Genomic DNA, 19,906 nt, shown 5'->3' with positions numbered 1-19,906 from the left:
CTGGAAGAACATTCAAAATAAAAAAGGAAGCATGGGAGGAGCAGAAGAAAAGGCTATCAGGAAGAGATTAAGTGTGCACATTGGCTGATGTTGCTGGCAGGGCAGCGAAGAGACCAGAGTCAAGCGGCATCACGTTGTGGCACCTTAGGGGATGATATTTTAATTTCACACTGCACACCACTACTTACAAGTGTAACCAATCAAGCAGATGTTCCGGCCCATGTTGCTATTGAGGCTTTTTATTTAACTCCTGTTTAAAGATAAGAAGAAGTTGTCCAGAGTTATGTCCCCCTCTATCCCAAATTGTCTTTTATGTAAACTGTACTCTTGGCCATCGTAAAACAAAGGCAAGATTCATGACCTCTACCAAAGGAGACAGGCATTGGAGACTGTTTTCCTTGGGGAAGAATAAACGGAACTATGCACAACTACAGTTTTTCAAACAGTTATTAATTACAAACCTTTTTTTGGAGTTCAGCTTAAGGAACGACAAACGCAGGTTAGATGAGGAAACAATACATGTTTAAAACAGGCCATATAGTGTTGTTGCTGCCCTCTCCAACTTGCTGAATTTTTAAAAATTGTGTCATGGTAGTTATGTTACATGACCAGTATTTTGTAAATGCTGTTATTTTACAGATGTATATTCTTGTATAAGCTGCCGGTGTTCTCTACTGTCCTACCAAAAAAAAAAAAAAAGAAAAAAAAAGGAATATATTAAGTACGTCAATAATATTACTCCTCTTCAGAACATTTCAGAGCCATTAACTAAGTATCATAAACCCACTGTAAGAAAAGTGGCTTCAAAAAGAGAAAACATTTATAGAACTAACAAATGAAGTCTTTAAACATTCACTAAGGAAGTAGACACCGAGCACAGAGTAAAACAAATAATCTGACACATACCTGGATGTCAGGCTAAGTTTCCACTCCTTAAACCTCGATTCGGGTTGCTTGAACACAACGTTGTATTACTTGCTGACCCCAGATCCTCTCTGTAGCTGACAGAAAACATCAAGTTACTGAAGTCCCTTTTTCTATTTTTTTTCCTGTTTAGGGCATTTAGACTGAAACAGTTGAAGACAACAGCATGCACATGCATGTTAATTATTAACTGTAGCTACGAGCAGGACTCTTCGAAACAACATTTGAACACTGCCTGGTGTTTGCTGTCACTAAACTGGGCTCTTTCTGCTCACAGGGCCTGCTTCCAAAGTCCAGCGCCTTCACGAAGAGCACTATTTGCCTTCTTTATCTCGGTTTCTGTATGAGGCATGCTGCACAAGCATGCTGCTCACCTGCTTTACGAGGAAGAAACTAGGTCGGAACTGAGAATGCTTTGGGAATCTGGGATATTGAGCACCTAGAAACGCCATCTGCCCTTGAGAAAGGGCAGCCAGAGGAGCTGGGAGCAGGTTTTGCTCCTCAGATCTGAGCCTGGGGGGGAACACGGCCTGACTTCAGAGGGGCTGTGCGGGCAGATAAAGCACTCAGTGTGGCATTCGCGCTGCACAATGGCGCAGAAACACGACTCCCAGGCATCCAGCCGGGGCTGCTGGGGCTCGCCTTCCTCCTCCCCGCTGCAGGACAGCGCCGGGGCTCCCCGGGGACAAAGGGCGAGCAGCGCGCCCCGAGCCACGCGTGGCGGCCCGGCCTCCTCACGGCGCCTCCTCACGGCGTCCTGCGGGGCCGGGGGAGCTGCGGGGCCGGGGGGGGCCGGGGCGGCCCCGCCGTGACTCAGCGGCGCGGAGCGGAGCCGGGGCCGGTATTTCCTGTTCGCCGCCGGGCCGGCAGCGGCACCGCAGCCCCGCCAGGCGCGGGGCGGGGAGGGAAGAGAAGGGAAGAGAAGGGAAGGGAAGGGGCGGCGGCTGCAGGTGGGGCTGCGCTTCGCACCCCCCCCCCCTTCTCCGTCCCCTCCCCGTGCACAGGCACGGCCCGGCCCGGCTCCTCCGCCCCACCTGGGGGCGAGGCCGGCACCTGCGGCGGGGTGGGAGCCGCGGAGCCCGCCCCGAGCCCCGGCAGGAAATCGCCCGGCGGGGCGGCAGCGCAGCGCAGCGGGACCCGCGCTCCTCGGCGGGGCACGGCACCGGCACCGGCACCGGGACGGGACAGGACGGGACGGGACGGGACGGGAGGAGGCGTGAGGCCAGCGGCTGCCCGCCCTCTGCCGCTGCACCGGGGCGACCTCCGCGAGCAGGCGAGTAGCCCCGGCGGGCAGGTGCGCGCTGCCGGGCCGCCGGGAGGGCGAGGAGCTGCGGGACAAAGGGGCCGGACCGCGGCTGCCGGCACCGTGCCCGCTGCCCGCCGCGGGGCGGCTCCCCCCACGCTCCCCCCAGGCTCCCCTCCCGGTTCCCCCCCAGCTCGCCCCCAGCTCGCCCCGGGAGGTTTGTTCGGCAGCGGGGGGGCTGCCTCGGGTCGGGTTTCGGAAAACTTCCTCGCTCGCCCCGTGCCGGGCAGCCGCGTGCCGGGTCCGGCCGTGCTCCAGCAGAGGCCACCCGAGGGCTGCTCGGGTCCGAGCCTCGCTTACCGGGGTGGGACCGGGGCGGATTGAGGCGAGTTGGCCTCTCTTCTAAATGTGTTTTTCGAGGCAGTTGTTCACGGTCAGTGCCGTGATTCAGCTGTGATTCAGAGGGGGAGGAAGGCAAAAAAAAAAAAAAAGGCAACAACCACGCAAGCAGTGACCGATAAAGTTGCCACTTTTTTTGTTTTCCTGAAGTGTTGGTAGTCCAAGGCTTCGTGTGCGAGCTGTTCCAGCAACACCGCCTGTCAGGATCCACGGGATCAGGTATTAGGAAGCACAGGAAGCTTGTGTGTGAGCATTTATATCAGCCGAGGCGACATCAGGGCTCTGGAGAAGAGTTAGAGAGCTGCTGCGTGTGGTGCAAGCATGTGTGTGCCATTTAGAGACAGTTAGTGTGATTGCACTTAGTGTAAACTAGTGCTTAGGAGGGCTTTCATCAGGCTTCTGAGGAAGCTTTCTGCATGTACTTGACTTTTAGGTAAGTTTACAGTTATAATTGCTTACAGACTGTTATATGCAAACACCTTACTATGCCCTGCGCGTAGCATTCGAGTAGCAGCAGGGACTCCCTTTCTTCAGAGGTGGTCACAGGGCATTGGAGAAGCTGCATCCAGATTCAGCTGCGTTCTGCATTGCCCCAAATTACACCACCAACAACTGCTGCTGCGCTCAGTGCCCCTGCGCAGGGCTTTTGTGAGACTGGGGACAAGTATTTGGAAGTAAGCGGGGGGGTTAGAGTGATCCCGATGCTTTTCATGAACTATAATCTCAGAAGAGCTCTTCAGAATGAAGTCTTCAGAATGAAGCATTGAAGTAATTAAGTTTCTGATACTTTTTGATTGCTTGACCTCCCCTCTCCCCCCTTTCCTGGTTTGGTGTCTTGTAAGGACAACCAGGAATTCTTTCTTAGTAGTTAAAGTAACATATAGGCATTGGCACATCTCACAAGCTGAGATGCACCTTTACAAAATCCAGATGCGTAAAAACATCTGGAAGTTCCTGATTTTCAGTAATCTTCAAGTGGGGAATGACGAAATATTCCAGGACTACTTCAAACCAGCATTCAGATTGGTACAAATTTTGGCAGTAGTAAGCGTTTGTGTGTGCACGTGTATGTTAGGTTACCAACATTATCTGTCTCCAAAACTCCCTTGTACTGTAAAGGAAGCTCTTGTTACAAGACTGTTCTCATTAATTGCTGAAATAACAGCATTTGCAGTCTCAAGGACAGTGTAGCTTTTATCAGGCTTTGGCTGTGTTGATTTCATGCTTTTGTAGCAGTCCTGGAACTAGTTGTTCCAACAAAGGGGAAAAGAAAGCACTGACATGGTATAGGAGGTACAGTTTGAAGTTAGAGATTTTCCGGTCTGGCTTATTTTCAAGCAGGTGTGAAAACACTAATTCCTGGGAAAAAAATAATTATGTATTTAATCTGGTAGCTGATCTTGGATAAGATCAGCAGCTTAAAGCCTGTGAATCATAATCCTGTGTTGCAGTGAGTTTCTGTGAATGGTTTCTTGAAAACGAGACAATCGATTTGTAAAACAAACAAACGTTTACAACAGTGAGACTATAGGGCATAATTTTTAAGTCTGTCTTCTACTGTGGATCTTGCCGTAGTGGAGAACGCCTGGAAGTGGGGAGTTTCCCATAAAGACAGCAGCAGCCGAGTGGGTGTTGCTGGTTTTGCAGGGCCACGCTGACGCAGTGCACCGGTGCATGTCGTCATTCACGGTTAAAGGTTTGGTTTCAGTCGCAAGAGCACGTACTCTGAATTGTTTCTCAGTCCTCAGGGAAGTACTGAAGTTTATCATTTCTGCCCAGGCTTCTCTCCCTGATGCTTTTGCCGTAACAGAACTGTTCAATCACCGTCTGCTTTTTCAACTCTCTGAACCTACCCTCCTCCTCAGAAAGAGCAGCATTGTATTAGGCTCTTGTGCCAGTTCCCTTCTCAGGTACGTCTGCTCTCCGTCCGCAGGTTCTCCATAGCTTCTTTTCCTCCTCTAATGGTTGGTATATTTCACCAGTACTGAGGATATGCTTACAGCTAGGTCACACTTCGGAAGTAAATTATTTTTTATTGGTGAATACATAAATTGTCATTTATAACTTGCTGAAGACCACTACAGGTCACTTTACAACTTAAACTATTAATGTTAGAGTTGTTTTTTAGTGTGTGTTTGTTTATTTTGAGTTAGATAATTGCTTTTTGAAAGTGCATGATGTTAGGTAATAGTTTAGTTTTCTGTTTCAAATAAGAACATAGAGTGTGGCTTCTCCTTTCTGTCCAGCATTACATGACTCCTGCAGCTGCGAGCATACTTAAAATGTTTATGATCTTAAAAATCACAGAGCTGTGGAAGCTCAGGCCTGATATCTTGTGTGGCATCTACCCTGCTGTATATTCATGAGCTGCATGCTTTGTTTTTAGGAAACATGAGCTACCCAAGGCTTCCTGAAATTAGGTCAGGTTGTCATTGTGTATCTGAGTGTTGGAACCTCAGAGATAACCACAGTTCCTGATCTGGAGCTGTGGAAAGAATGAAACTCATTAGTGCTGTATTTTCACATGTATAACATCATAAGACAAAAATGCTCTGTGATGCGATATTAGGGTCAGTAAGAGGCATATGAGGAAAAATATAAAGTAAGCCTGTCTGAGAATCCCTTTCTGTTCAGATTCTTTTTTTCGTAGTGCCTGCTCTCCTTCCATAGTGTTGTCTGCACCACTTTTGGACTAGCAATCCAGAACTGATTTTGAGAAATTTCATTTTATTTCTTCAAGGCATGCATGTTATCTCAGGCATGGTATGTATGCATGTGAAATTTCAGATTTCGGATGTCTGTTCAGGTTTGGCTATGTTTCTTTTAAGCCAGGCATGAGATCAGATACTCTGATCAGATATTCTGTATTTTTCCTACGACTGGCTCAGTAATACTTCTCCCAGAAGCTTTTTGCTGTCAGTATGCTCTCATGCCAAACGAATTCTTTAACATCAGCCCCCCTTGTATTGATAAACGGAGCCTGAGCTCAGTTTATCTTGCTTGGCTTCATGTAAACCAAGGTTTTGTGTGTTTGTTCAACCTATTTGCTGTTTGTTTCGCCCTGCTAGTACTTTTTTTTTTTTTTGAGAGAGAGATCATTAGAGAAAACTGATAAATCTCTCCCGTACGTCACTGACAGCACGGCTGTCTGTAGTCCAGCATGCTCTCTCTGTTCTAACATCTGATTCATCATCTAGCTCTGCTTAATAGCTGGCAGATTTGACTGCTGGTGTCTCTAGCCTCCTTAGCACAACTTTGTATAAGCTGATTCTGAGAATCTCCAGGAACATATGGGCTGTTCGGGCAAGGGGTGCTCTCCAGGGAGGGGCCAACAGCAGTTGCAGCCACTGAAGCTGTGTGAAAGAAGTTTCCAAGTCCTTCCCTTCACTTTCCATGAAACTGTTTCCCCTATGACCCCCTTCCCAAAAAGAAATACAAAATCTGAACCTTAATGTTCCTTTGTTTCAACAGACTAGGCTTTACATATGCATTGACTTGTTTCCCTTGCTGTTTTGTAGCTGTATAACCCAAACAAAACACTTGCTCTGGAAGTTTATTGTCTGTTGTTGTTATTCTTGTCACCCAATAATAAGCGTGTAGGAGAAGACCTTTGGTTTTTTGCTCTCTTCATGACAGAATTCTTTGGTCTGTAGGTGTTGAAGAGATGTTTTGTTGAGGGATGAGGAAAAAAAGAATTTTTGGCTTCAGTGGGCAACTGTTGTCTCCTTTGGAGTTGGGTCTGAAGTGACTGAGGATATGATCATGCTTCTGTCATCAGTTTTACAAGAAATATGCACTACATCTAGTTAAGAGAACATGACTTATGTTCATCCATTGTGGATTAGAGTAAAATGATGCCTTCGCTGAAAAAACACTTAAGACATCAAAGCAAAGAAAAGAGCTTTCACCTTTCTTTCCTTGAAATGTCTTACTTTCCAAACCATCCACTGCAAAAATTTTAGACTCAGTTGTAACATGAATGAAAACACAATACAATGAAAATACTCTAAACTGCATTTGCAAAAGTCCTCTACAGAAGTTCACCAGGGTGGAAATCACTGCCCCAGCACACTTATTTTTTCTGCTGCAGCAAAGGAAGCACAGAAAAAGAGTAGGAGACTTCGAAACAGGCATAGGAAAAGCTTAAAGTTTGCATGCATCCTTATTCCCTATAGCAGCATAGCTTTGTAAGACAGTGATGGGTTCCAAGCCTTGATATAGTGCAACAGTACACTCTGGCACTATATATCACTATATTAATTTGCTGGAAGTGCATGTTACTGGATTCTCTTTATTTTATAAACTGATGAGTAAGTAATTAATGTGGAATCCATGGGGAGAAAGTTGGCAGAGTACAAATACACTGAGTAAGCAAATAATCTTTTTTGCTGAACTCTGAGGCGGTTTGCTGTTATCTGTGTGGATATGGCTGAGGACCATGAGTTCTTGAAATTGACACATACTTTAGCATCTTAATTCTTAGATTAAGTTTGTTCACTTGTACGTTCGCAGTTAGGAAGAATGTGCTATGTTCTTTCAATAAAACTTGTTTTTTCCTGAAAAAAAATACAAAACCAGAAGAAGGGGAGTGGATGCTAACTCCTCAACAGGAAACAATGGATGAAGGTATATTTAAAAGCTTTTGTTTTCTCTGCAAATGTAGTCCTTCAATAACAATGGGTGTACTAGTAGCTTTTAATTTCTATTTTCAAACAAAGTTGAAGGAAGTTGATAAATGGTGAGTCAGTCTTTGCTCCCTCTAGGTATCTGAAGATTTCATGATACTTTACTTGGAAGAAGCTTGTGCTTCTTGTATGAGTTTGGTTGTGAGGTTTGCATAAGGCTAACCATGAGGCCTAGTCAGATTTAGTTCCCCAGGGAGTCAAAGAATGATCCAAAGGTGCACTGGATGGTTTCTAAACTTTGCTTACTGCTCTGGCTTTAAAAAACACTTCCAGGAAGTTTTTATAAGGGAGATCTGTTCCTTAGATCTATAAGGGAAAAAAAATGGGTCAAAAAAGTTCTGAGGAGGACAGAAAGAAGAAGCAGCACTTCAGAAGAGAAATTGCTGTAATACTGATGTTGATGACAAAACTGTCTTTGAAGGAAGGTTGGATTTTATCAAACTGTTTTTGTGTTCTAGTAAAAATCGGATATTGGCATAGATCGCTGCAGTTAGAAGGTTCTTGAAAAGATGGAATTGCTGTCTCCTTGCCTTTTCCCTTCCTAGTCAATACTGCTTTCACAATAGATCTGACAAAGCTGTCAAAAGCCAGGATGCATGCAAGCTTAATGATATTAACTGTCCTTAGAGACTTCCAGTAGTACTTCACTTTCTTAAGCTTCTTAATACTTTGTATACAGACGTTTGAAGTTGTAGTTAAGTGCTTTTTTGGGACCTGCAAAAGTAATTGTTTTCTTAATTTCATTTCTGTGTGCTTAATATGTTAATTACTTTGCTTAATACATCACAAGTTTTCAGACTCCATACAAGTCAGCATGCAAGTAGGTAGGTGGAAACTGAATGTTACCTTCTCTCAGTCATTTGTGGTTATACTCCCTGAATCTGAAAAAGGCTTAATTTTGTTTTGCTCTTCTGAGATCAGTCTCACAGACAGCCTATTAGTATTCATTTGAGAGCATAGAATTATAGAATGGCTTGGGTTGGAAGGGACCTTAAAGATTGTCTATGGTGGGGTGTTGGAGTTAGACAGGGAGGACACCCAGTAAATCAGGCTGGCCAGGGCCCCATCCGGCCTGGCCTTGAACACCTCCAGGGGTGGGGCATACACAGCTTCTCTGGGCATCAGCCTCTTATCGAAGGCTGATAGGACTAAAGGGATTGGGCTCAAGTTGTGCCAGGGGTGGGTTAGGTTGGAAATTAGGAGAAACTTCTTCTCAAAAGGAGTAGTTAGGCATTGGAACAAGTTGCCTAGGGACATGATGGTGTCACCATCCTTGGGGGTGTTTAAGGAGAAGTTGGACATGGTGCTTAGGGATGTGGCTTAGTGGATGATACTGGTGGTAGGGGGATGGTTGGACCAGATGAACATGAAGGCCTTTTCCAGCCGTAGTGGTTCTGATTCTCTGGGCAACCTGTGCCACTGCCTCATTATCCTTACAGTGAGGAATTTCCTTCTCTAATCTAAATCTATCCTCTTTCAGTTTAAGACCATTTCCCTTTGTTGTATCATTATCTCAGTGAAGAGTTCCTCTACATCCTTTTCTTTTAAGACCCCTTTGAGTACTGAAAGGCCTCAGTGAGGTCTCCCTAAAGCCAGGCTGAACGTGGCTCCCTTCTCCAGGCTGAACATCCCCAGCTCTCTCAGCCTTTCTTCACAGGAGAGGTGTTCCAGCCCTCTGATCAACTTTGTGGCCTTCCTCTGGACCTGCTCTAAACAACCCCACATCCTTCTTGTGCTGGGACCCCAGACCAGGACGCAGCACTTCAGGTGGGGCCTCACAAGGGCAGAGCAGAGGGGCACAATCACCTCCCTCCACCTGCTGCCCACCCCTCTGCTGATGCAGCCCAGGACTTCTGGGCTGCAAGCACGCACTGCTGGCTTATGTCGAGCTTTTTGTCCCTGAGAACCCCAGGCCCCTCTCTGCTGGGCTGCTCTCAGTGAGTTCTTCTCCCAGTCTGTGCTCATGTCTGGGATTGCCCTGACCCAGGGGCAGCACGTTGCTCTTGGACTTGTTGAATCTCATGTAGTTCACATGGGCCCACTTCCCCAGCCTGTCCAGGTCCCTTTGGATGGCATCCCCTCCTTATGTTGTGTCGACTGGTCCGCTCAGTTTGGTGTCAGCTGCAAACTTGCTGAAACTCAATCGTTTCTGTCACTGATAAAGATATTAAACAGCTCTGGTCCCAAGACAGACCCTTGAAGGAATAACAGAATAGAGAATAACTGAAGGCTTTAGAAGAAATACTTCCTGTCCCATCTATTCTTTTAACATTTCTGTATAACAGTTATGCACCTTTGTAGTAATATAGTTAATACGTTAAAATTATATGCAAAACGTATTTACTCTCTTACTGTCTGAATAACATCAAAATAGTTCCTTAGCTCATCTTCTTGCAATCCACAAATTCTCCTTAATACTGTCGTTTGATGGTACTGCAGCACTTCCAAAACATCACTGTTACTGCAACTTCTACATCCACATCTGCCTTTGTAGTTAGTACCTGAGGCTACCTTCCTCGTGGCTAAACAGTTTTGATGTAGAAAGTGGAGACAGGCATTGTGTGAGACACATCTGAACGGCTAGTAGGTATTGTAATGGAGTCTTTAGCTTTCTTAATTCTGCAACAAGTAAAGAAAGGGAAAGTTTATCCATGCCTTTTCTGACTGTATATTACTTCCAGCGTGTTCTGGTGATAAGGAGAAAGTTTGAAGAAAAATCTGTTTTTGTCTTCCCATGTCTAAAAAAATTCCCAAGTTCTCTGTGCAGATCTCTCTCATTCCCTGGATTGATTTGACAGAGAAGTTACCTAGGGCTCCATTAGTACTTGGAAGATTATAGGCAGCAGAGATTTAGCAAAGGATTAGTCAATTGAAGAGTGTGCATTATCCGGCCAGGCTTAGAACCGTGATTGTCTCTTCAATCATTTTCATTAGTGTCTTATTCAAAGATCGAATTATGTAACAATGACGTTTCAGGGGAATCTGGTGGGAGTTTTTCTTTGGTTTTTCTCTCCTGCTAACTCTCCAAGCTGGGGAGAGGGGGGGAAAAGCATTATTTACGTGCTTGAAACTCGCAGCGTGTTTTGAAAAACAGCAGTTCGGATAAGTGAAGAGGCATGACTTCAGTTGCAGAAACTGCGTTTGGATGATAACTTGGTGTGGTGAAACTCCTCAGAGAGGCAGGATGCGGTACAAGAAATATATAACTATTTTAGAAGCAGCAATAGGAATTACTCCCCTTAACAAGAGGGAGCTGCTTCCTGAGGGTAGACATGCAAACCTGTGGCAGCATCCAGGGTAAGTGTTAAAATACTATCAGGGAATAATAATGGGAAAATCTGTGCTTGCCTTGCAGTTACGAAAACTTTTCATCAGAAAAGAGGTGTATCGTTCATTGAACAGGTAATCTTTTTTTTGTAGCTTCCAAGCAACATGTCTTCTGCAGTTGTAGTTAAACTTTGTGGTTTTGCTTGAGATTTCTGTGTACCTTTTGTCCTTGGCTGGCAGAATAATCGGGAGAAGACGTTATTCCTAAATCAGGAATTTGCTTGAGAACAGAAAAGATAAACAGCTGTATACTCATCAGAAAGAAATCAAAATAGTTGTTTCATGTTTGCTGGGCACTACTAAGCCCACTGTGTGGACGTCCATCTGCTTAAAAAAAGAAGTATTTTACTCTTACCTATGGGAGAGCTAACAGCTTGTAAAAGTGGGGAAGAACATTTTTCTGCATGTGTGCAACTTCCCTTCTCTTCTAGGAAATAAGAGTTGCTCATACTTAAGAATTCAGTTTTCTGAGGGGGAAGCGTTAATTATTAAAAATATATCAGTTAAGGGTATTAAATGTTCCAACTTCGAAATACAGACCATTCTGTTTTTTCAAAACAGTACAAAATGCTTTCTTGTACAACACAACTTGGTTATTAGACTTACCTTGTTCATCACTGTTTCCCTCAAAACCTCAGCATGAAAAGGGGGTTGATTATATCTCTCTCCTACCTGTCCCTGTATAAGTAGCGCTGATGGATGGGCATCATCCCAGCCCTTCTAGTCTCTCGTATTCTTGTTTTGCATTAGAAGGCCGTCTCCTTGTTTCAGGCATAGTGCAGGCATAGGCTCTTGTTCAAGACCAATTATTAGATAAGTTTCTACCGTTTTGGGATAGTTCTGTGTAAGCAGGACTTCAAAGACAAGTTTGAAGTAAAAATGTGATTATTTGTCTGTAACTGAACTCAGAATTCTCCTGTAGTTTTTCCAAAAGAGTACTTCCTCTAACAGTGACAGCAGCAGTAAAAGTAAATCAAGCACAGAGCACAATATGACTTCTCAGTTGTATCTCCAAACCCACAAAAAAGTAGTCCAGAAAATACACTGGTGCCAACTGTTTCCAGGCTCTTACCAACACAAGAATTCTGCAAGTTTGTCCTAGGGTTTTGGTATTGTATTAATGAGTAGTTGAGCTTTTATTTTTTTCTTCTTTTTTAAAATCTGCCTGGTAAAAGGGATTCTTAGTACAGTGTATTTGGACACGGACAGCGGAGTGTCCTAGTCTGTGACTTCCTTTGATTGTTTCATGTAAGTTATCTGCATGCCAATCTCTTAGAATTTTTCGGCCTCTCTTTACATGTTGACAAAAGGTTTACATGATTGCTCTCGATACTGTGAGGAATTGTGTTGGAAGGTAGTGGTACATTCTTGCAAAATTCCTCTTTGTTTTCAAGTGGGCTTGTTTGGCCGGAGTCGCAGCCTGAAAAAAGCTGTCCAAAAATGAAACTAGCTAACTTTAGCACCCATTATTTTTTGTTTTGTAACTCAAATATGGGGTTGCTTCTCTTTCATCTGCTTCTGAGTGTCAGTATCGAAGTGCAAAAGACACTAGCCTGTTAATCCTTGTTTTTCTTTCCAGCGTCCTTAATCAGGCATCTCCTCCTTTCACAGAGAGGTTTAGTTGATACAATTGTTATATATGCCTGGAATTCCAAGCTGTTTAAGATGTATCTGGATTACATTTGGATTTGCTATTCCAACTGTTTCACAAAAGCAGAAAAGCTGTTGTCATTGGACTGTAATCGGGATCCCTTTTATGTTTTCATTAAATCTTTCAGGGAACTAAAGGCTGGTGACAAATTATTGCTGCAAAGTGAACTAAGTTCAAGAAAAAAAACACTGATCTTTTTGTAGCTTCAGACTGCTTGTTCTATGCAACTGGAATAAGGAAATTAATAATTCACTTTAACATCTGCTTCTCATTCAGTTTCTAGATGTACTCTCAAGTTCATATAAAAATCAAAATAAGCATTTTAAAAGTATATGTATGTTTCTAATAATAATATATAATTATATTGTACATATATTAATTAACATCATGAGACAGTTTCCAAAAGCTAATACTAAATGTAGGGCGTAGAGATCCTCGTCTGACTCCTTACTGCACAAATTCAGGTGCATTCCTAACTTAATTTTTCGTTCACTGCTCTAAACTATTCCTAAGATAAAAATTAGCATTAGAATGTGACGCCAGCTCCATTGCTATCACTTGAAAGTTGTGAAAAGGAAATACATTATTTTGCTAAGGTATTCATTTACATTTCCGTGTCAAAGGCATTATAAAGTATCTTTTCCTATTTCCATTTTTTTTTTTTTTGCTTGGAATGGCAATATGATTTCTGTGGCAGATGGATTTTTATAAAGCTTTGGTATCTTCACGGAGAGATGCAAATTATAACATTAATGGTAGTATAGTTTTAGCTTCCTTGTGTAACTTTCCTACTGCTTCCAAAAGACTATTTATTCTGCATACAGCCTGGAGTGATGAAGACTGAAACAATGAAGCTGATGTTTGTTCATAATGTGTAGCTCTGGTTGCTTTTTGGTGATCATAGAAATTAATAATAAGCATTCTTTTTTTCTGTGACTTCAGAAATCCTACCTTGATTTAAAAGAGGAGCATATTACTTTGAGAAAGGTGCTTTTGTGCTGGAGGAGTCAGCAGAGATGGAAAATGACATTTTAGCTGGACAGTGTGACATCTGGCAAGTGTTTGCATTTGTGAGGTTTTAAAGAAGTTAATGAGACCAAATGTAGCGTTTAAAAATGTTAGATGCTTGAAGTGTGCTTTTTTGAATCTGGGACCTCATTATGGTTGTACTCAGGGAAAAGTGGGTGCTGCGCAGAAGACACCTCAATAAAACACGGTGTAGACTGTAGTTCTGCAAAATTCCTTCATTATTTTTCTTATGGCTTTCCTTCTATACAGAAGTAGCTATGGATTATTAATCGAAAAAAAAAAAAGAATATCACTTTTTTTTTAAATATAATATGCTTCTAAGGAACTCTGGCTATATTTTGAAGGTGGGACACTTTGGAAAGATGCTCTTTGAGAAGAATTAAGACAATCAAGATGTGCTGGGAAGAAGAAATTTTTAACCGCTGGCTTCTGTTTCTATTCCTGTCAAAAGTCTGCCCTTCACTGTAGTTAAACCAGTCGTTTTTCAGTTCTCCTACACAGGATAATGAAGGGCTGTGAGGAGGGGTGGGGAGAGGTGGAGCCCTCTGACAGGAATGCTGAGTGGAAGCTGACACACAGCTTGCGCAGCAGAGGGGTAACGGAGGCCTGTTAAGCAGCCCTGAGAGGGGAAGGGGTAGACAATGAGATTGTAATTGGCAAGTGGAGCTGTAAAATTACCAACTGAAATAACTTGAGCATATGCATCGTTTTTTAGCTAGGTTATACTTAGAGTGCTGTTATTAGCTTAGCTCTGTACAATCTTGTGTGAACAAAGCTATCGGGCTAAAGAATAAATCAAAACAAAAGGCTCAAATGCCTTAAGGAGAAGACAAGTGCAACATGGAAAATAAGCATGCTTCCTGTCTGTACCTTATTTAGCTTGCAAGAATGCATTTTTTCCTTGTATGCAGGCCTGTGTGGGCACCTGATGGGGAACAGTGCTAGACTTGAACTGCATAGTGTTGCTGCAAGTGTAAAATGGATGGACATCTCCTTTATTCGAGCACTGCTTCAACCTGACTGCCAGGGAAGCTCAAGCATGCCAGACTAACTGGGGAAATATATCCTCTTTATCTCAAGGACTTTCGCGTCACAGGCTTTCAGTCTGTTCTTTTGTGATTACACAAAACTAAAATGAGGCTTTGTTTTTCAGGGAGCACAGTGTGGCTTTGCCGTCTCCGTGCGAGTGGGACTGGGAGCAGAACTGCACCTCGCGCCCGGAGCATCTCGCAGCAAGTAGACCAAGACTCTCAAACAGCAGCATTCCTCACAAGGTAGTGGTCAAGTTACATCCGTTAGAACCAGTCATTACTTTGAAATGATGGATTCTTGTAATTCCCTGTCTGTCACGTTCATTCTTTCAGCTATGCTTTTAGAAGGTTTTATGAAGCAGTGCTCAGTAGAGTAAGTAATATATTGAAATCAGAACTAGTTCTTCTGGATTTCCGTAGCAACTTAGAACAAGCACACGCACACTTACTGAAAGCTTGATGATGTACCACAGGCCTCCAGAAGAGGAGAGACTTCTGCAATGAACTCAATATTGTGCTAAAGTTATGCAAATACTAATGCACAGGCCTGGACTAGTTCATCTCTTAGCTAAACATTGGTAAAGAATGGATTTAATCTATGGTGGTGTCTTCAGCAAATATAAATATTTAGCGTGGGTTTGGGAATAAATAAATTACTTTAAGCACAGAGGGTAATATTAATGGGAATTGCTTAGTGACTCAGTAGAGTCCTGGGAAACAGAATAGCCACACACAAAGAGAGTTGTTTTGCTGCATATTTTCTTACAGTACATCATTAAGGTAAATATAATCCTTTTGGCATCTTAACCTTACACTGGAAGCATTTTCTCAAGTGCTTCCAGAGAGAATATAAAATGCATACTTAGTTTTTATGTGTCAGTCAAGCACGCTTGGCTTGTTTTTGTAAGTCATTAACAGATGACAATTTTAAGAGAGCAAATGATATTTATGTTGGTTTTACGAAGCTAAAATTGACTTATCTTTCATTCTTGAGAGATGAGTAGCTATTGCTCCTTTAGTTACTTATTTGGAAATGTGGGTATTGATTGGTCTTCCTAATTTGTGATACACTTAAACTGACAGATGAGTGGCTTTGGTTAATGTTCTGGGAGTAAAGGGAGAGGATGCTGGTTAATAAGACTCTATAGACATGATAGAAAGACCAAACAAAAAAAGGAAAAAAAAAAAAAGCATAAGATGTTGGCATTATATAAAATAACAAACAAGCAAGCCCTGTTTCAACAGGGAGCTGTGTGGGGGAAAATATGATGTGAAAATGTCACTGAAGCGTGGATAGGCAGCAATGTTCTAGCTGGGTTCTCTAGCAGACTCTTTAGCACCGTTTCCTTGAAATGAAAAGCTTTCAAGTTGAATGGTACACTAGCCTTACAGCAGGGAATTTGGTACATGTAAGCCCAACTCTGAGCAGAATTCCAGAACCATTTATCCCCTATAAAAAGATGCTTCAGAGGTTGCATCCAGCCACCCAGCTTGTGAGCGTCCAGGAGTTACAGAATGGGCAAGCGAATGACTGGGGTGGCTGTGTCCATCTGCTTTCTCACTGATGGTTCTTCTCTCTCTTCTTCCCTGGACACTCAGTCTAGGGGGACTGATTTCAAGCTAATTCCAGTCTTTCCTGAAAAGCAGCACCCAGAAAGTGGTCACGATACCTCAGTCTGTGTGCGACCTTGCTATTACTAAATAGGGCTGCAGAACTGCTTCGTTTCTTAACAAGCTCTTCAGCAGGAGGCTTGCCAGTATAAATAGGATAGGGAGAGGCAGAGCTTTGAAGCAGAGCTTTAGTTTAGTGCTCTAAAGAACAATCTTGGCTGAAGAGCTGCTGTCTGGAGCTTTGTTTTTTAAATTAACCTCTGTATCAGGAAAAAAAAAATGGACAAGAATTTTTAGAGTATGTTATGTCTTGTGCATTCTGATTATTTTTTTTCTTGTTCTTAATAAATGTAATGAGCTGCATGAGAATTGGATCTTTTGTTTACGGTGCTGTCTTAACTTGTGCCATAAGAATTGATTGCCACGGTAAAGTTTTTGATGTTGTAAGGGCTTGACTTCTAGTGAGGGAAGGCAGATAAATTACTAAAAGCAGAAGATTGTTTCACAGCTTTGCAAGGAGCAGTCAAGGAAAATGGAGGATAGAGGAAGAAAATGAGATGTAAGGAAAATGAATGTTCAAGAAGAATCTGGCCATGTGGTGCTTTCTGTGTAAAATGAGCAAGTTGAGGGCAAAGAAGAGAGATCCTTTTGAGGGTTGATATGCACTTTTGTATGATGTTTGAAGAGAAACACAGTGCATGTTTATGTGGTTTGACTTTGTTTAAACTACTTTGTTGTTTTGTTTTTCAGAATAACAGTACTAGCCTCTTAAATTTATGGAGGTCGAAGCGCATATACCAAAAGAAGTTGTTTTAATTTTGCTTACTCTACTGGTAAACTTATTATAAAGGATGAGAAGGAAGGTTTGAGATAGTCACTGCTAAATCCCTCCATCATGCTCTAGCATTATGTCACAGTATTTCATTTGCTTACCAGTATACTTCTCAACACACTGCTGTACAGTTTAAAACACTGCAAAGACAAAAATGTATTTAGCATAAACATGTTTAGGCTATATAGAGGCTATATTTCTTTATTCTCTCTGCTATCATTTTTGTTAGTGCCTCTTACCAAATGCCTTTGTTGTTTTGATTTTATTTGTCCTGTGAAAGGTCCTATGCATCTATATACAAATTCACACTTTTTTTTTCATTCACACTTTTTTTTCAAAGATATAGCCACACAAAAGAAGCAGTGTCTTTTTACTATTTTTTTGCAAAATAAACCTCTGGAATCTTTGTGTGACATCTAATAGATTTTATGACCAAGATTTCAAAACCATTGAGAAAAAATACTGTATGTTATAGAAATTAACAGTTAGAAATGCTGTAGTGCTGTTCCTAGTCCTAGTTGTTGATCATGTAACAGATTTGTCACAGTACTTTTATCCCATTTTTGTGAACTTGAGCTTCATTAGCTTAGAATGATTCTGCATCTTACTCTAAGTCTTCACCAACGTCATTTAAACTTTGTTGAATTGAAATTTCTAGGTTGCAAAATATCTAAATCTGTATGTCTAGGTTGCAAAAAATAAAATCCCACATGAAGGTCAAAAGAAGTGGCTTAGTGAGCTGTGAATAATTTTGTGCTGGTTATTACCTCAGAAAAATTACATGTGGCGCATGGGATACAGTTTTAAGTTGGTCCATGTTTCTTACAAGAACACCTTTGCTTTCTAAAATAATAGCCTCAGAGTTACTGCTTTGGAACATGGAGAGCACATTTATTTCTGCATCCTTGCAGTAGACCAGTGATGGCCAATGGTCCTGACTCTACAAGCTGCATACCTTGTAGCTCCAACCTCTGCTGTTTGAGCTTTTACTCATTTTCTCCTGTCTTCCACCCACGTGCAATGTTAAGAGCCCGGCTGCATCTTCTTGCACCCCTCTTATGGGTGCCAGTGGGCTGCTGCTCGCTGCCCCTGCAGCTGTCCTTTCTCCAGGCTGAACAAGCCCAGCTCTCACAGCCTTCAGCTGCAGGGTCAGTTCTCCAGCCCCACCATCTTGGTGGCACACCACTGGATTCACTCCTACACACAGTAACAAGTGCCAGGGCAGCATTTCTTGCAGCCTTCCTGTCCCTTCAAGACAGATTAAGATTACTCTGCCATTTGTGTGGTTTAACTGCACTGTAGAGCTGTGTATTTGAACCACATGTATGTCCTGAGCAGGTAGAGAGTCAGAGGTCACCTACCTACACATCCTCTAATCCTGAAGGTTGAACCAGTTAGGGCCTAGCATGCTATATAAAGAAGCGGGCATAATTGGATTTATGAATCATTTAAGTAGGACTGGGCTGACTGATTTGTGTGATTTTGCAGACTGATGTCAAAAAGCAGTCTAAAGAGATTGGAAGGGGGAAAGGCTGTTTGGCAACACAGTATTTTTAGAAACTTCTACAGTGCCTTTCATCAAAAGATCATGAACACTTGCTTAAAAACAAAAGCAAAATTGATGACTGTGTTCAGACAGTTCAATAGCTGGACTAGGAACGTACATTCCCAGTGTCTCCTACTGAAAACAGTTCCCACTTCTTTCAGGGTGCTTGTTTGACATGCTGTCTAGCACTATTAAGTGTTGAACTCCGCTTACAAACAAATAGCTAAATATGTGTGATTGTCAGAGGGGCTGCTTAAAAGGCTTGATTAGGGGTGTGGAGAGGATGGGAAGGAGGGAGAGAACACCTATATCACAACACCCTAACCACTCACAGTTGCTGCAGGTAAATTGCTGAACAGCCTTGCTTGGTAGGCAGGAGTAACCGGGAGGCTGCTGCTTGTTTTAGATTTGCATCCTGTCATGTAATGGTAAATGGGTGTTCCCTCTGTTGATGGTAGAAGCAGCACAACCACAACATTCACAGTAAAGTTAGATAATTTATGGAATACATCCTAGGTTTTACACGATGCAAGCTGCAGAAGCAATCTCTTTAAATTAGCGCTACACAGACTGTGGATTGAATCTGATCCTAGGCAAACAAAGTCTGCCTTGATTACTTAAGCTGAAAGTCTCAGTAGGAAAATGTGGTCATTAAAAGTTATTTCCATGCTTCTCACACAACTAATAATGATTACTCATTCCATGGAAGTTCATAGTAAACTCCGAACAACTGTGTAACATTTCATGAAACCCCTGGAATGTAATACTGCTTTTACAGTCGTTGCACATGCAGAATAGCTGGTCCTAAACACTGCTGAGGACAGAGCTGCACATTGTTAGCCTGATTCATGTAATCTTGACGTGGTATTGGTAACCAGCCATTACTTGCCATGAAACAGCATCCTTTCTAGGACTGACTTCAGTTGCACCTCAACATTCTCCTTGAAATAGAAGGAGTGAAAACTGAACGCAGCCCTGCCTCCAGACACTCGCTCTTGAGCATGCGGAGACCTGCATAGACAGAACAGACTGTCCTGCTGGGTCTCTGGCTCCTCTTCTGCTTGTGCTGCTGTCCCAAGCTAATTTTGGCTAGATTGGGCATATTCTGTGTAGTCACTCATGATTGATGGGACAGGGTCATGTAGACTTCAGTACAAATAGTCTGGAATAGAAGGTGTATCTAATTATACACTTAAAGATGTGCTTGTTTGAGCTATGTTTTAAGGTTTTTTTTCTTCCCTATAGCTTACAAGGGAAGAGAGTGTGGATGCTGTCCTCCAGTGGAATAGCTGTTAGGTAAATTGGGTGCCTCGAGCACCTGGTCTCCTTTTCCTGCTGTAGGAGTTCTGTAACTTGTGCCAGAGGAGTTGTCGCTGCAGCTCTTGTCACTGGTTAAACTGCTGCACTGTATCCCTCCATTTCTGGTTTTAGTGGCATCATCCTTCCCTCCTAAGGCCCAACTACATGCCCACTTCAGGAGGATAGCTCCATCCAAAGAAGAAAGCACCCAGGAAGGCCTTAAAGTCTTTTCTCTGTGGACTAATTGTGGGATGAATTGCTTGTAAATTGTGATTGTACTGATTGTCACATCAGTATGGGCATCTGGGCACTTGGCCAAGCTCTAGTGT

General features: G+C 42.8%; 1 protein-coding gene and 1 long non-coding RNA gene across 8 annotated transcripts in view; one reads left to right on the top strand and one right to left on the bottom strand.

Moving 5' to 3' along the window:
- Positions 1-541: 541 nt before the first annotated feature.
- On the bottom strand, positions 542-1,668 carry LOC137848447 (uncharacterized). Its single transcript, XR_011091357.1, has 3 exons — positions 1,299-1,668; positions 907-1,001; positions 542-679 (listed from the first exon to the last, which is right to left on the bottom strand). It is a non-coding gene; the product is annotated as an uncharacterized lncRNA (long non-coding RNA).
- A 32-nt stretch (positions 1,669-1,700) lies between these two features.
- TJP2 (tight junction protein 2) overlaps positions 1,701-19,906 on the top strand; it is a 65,115-nt gene continuing 46,909 nt past the window's right edge. Inside the window, exons 1-3 of one of the 7 annotated variants that reach the window (XM_068667547.1) lie at positions 1,701-2,197; positions 10,607-10,653; positions 14,412-14,532. Coding sequence is in view for 1 of the 7 variants with exons in the window: in XM_068667548.1 (XP_068523649.1) it covers positions 2,983-2,999; positions 14,412-14,532 (138 nt within the window). In the remaining 6 variants the exon portion in view is untranslated. Of the gene's footprint in view, positions 2,219-2,648; positions 2,786-2,871; positions 3,000-4,338; positions 4,477-10,606; positions 10,654-14,411; positions 14,533-19,906 lie in introns of those variants that run through there. The other 6 variants (XM_068667550.1, XM_068667551.1, XM_068667552.1 and 3 more) reach the window with 6 other exon arrangements.

This window comes from Anas acuta, chromosome Z, assembly GCF_963932015.1.
Source record: "Anas acuta chromosome Z, bAnaAcu1.1, whole genome shotgun sequence".
NCBI lineage: Eukaryota > Metazoa > Chordata > Aves > Anseriformes > Anatidae > Anas > Anas acuta.
Note: the sequence above shows the minus strand (reverse complement) of the source record. Positions and strands in the feature narration are given on the sequence as shown.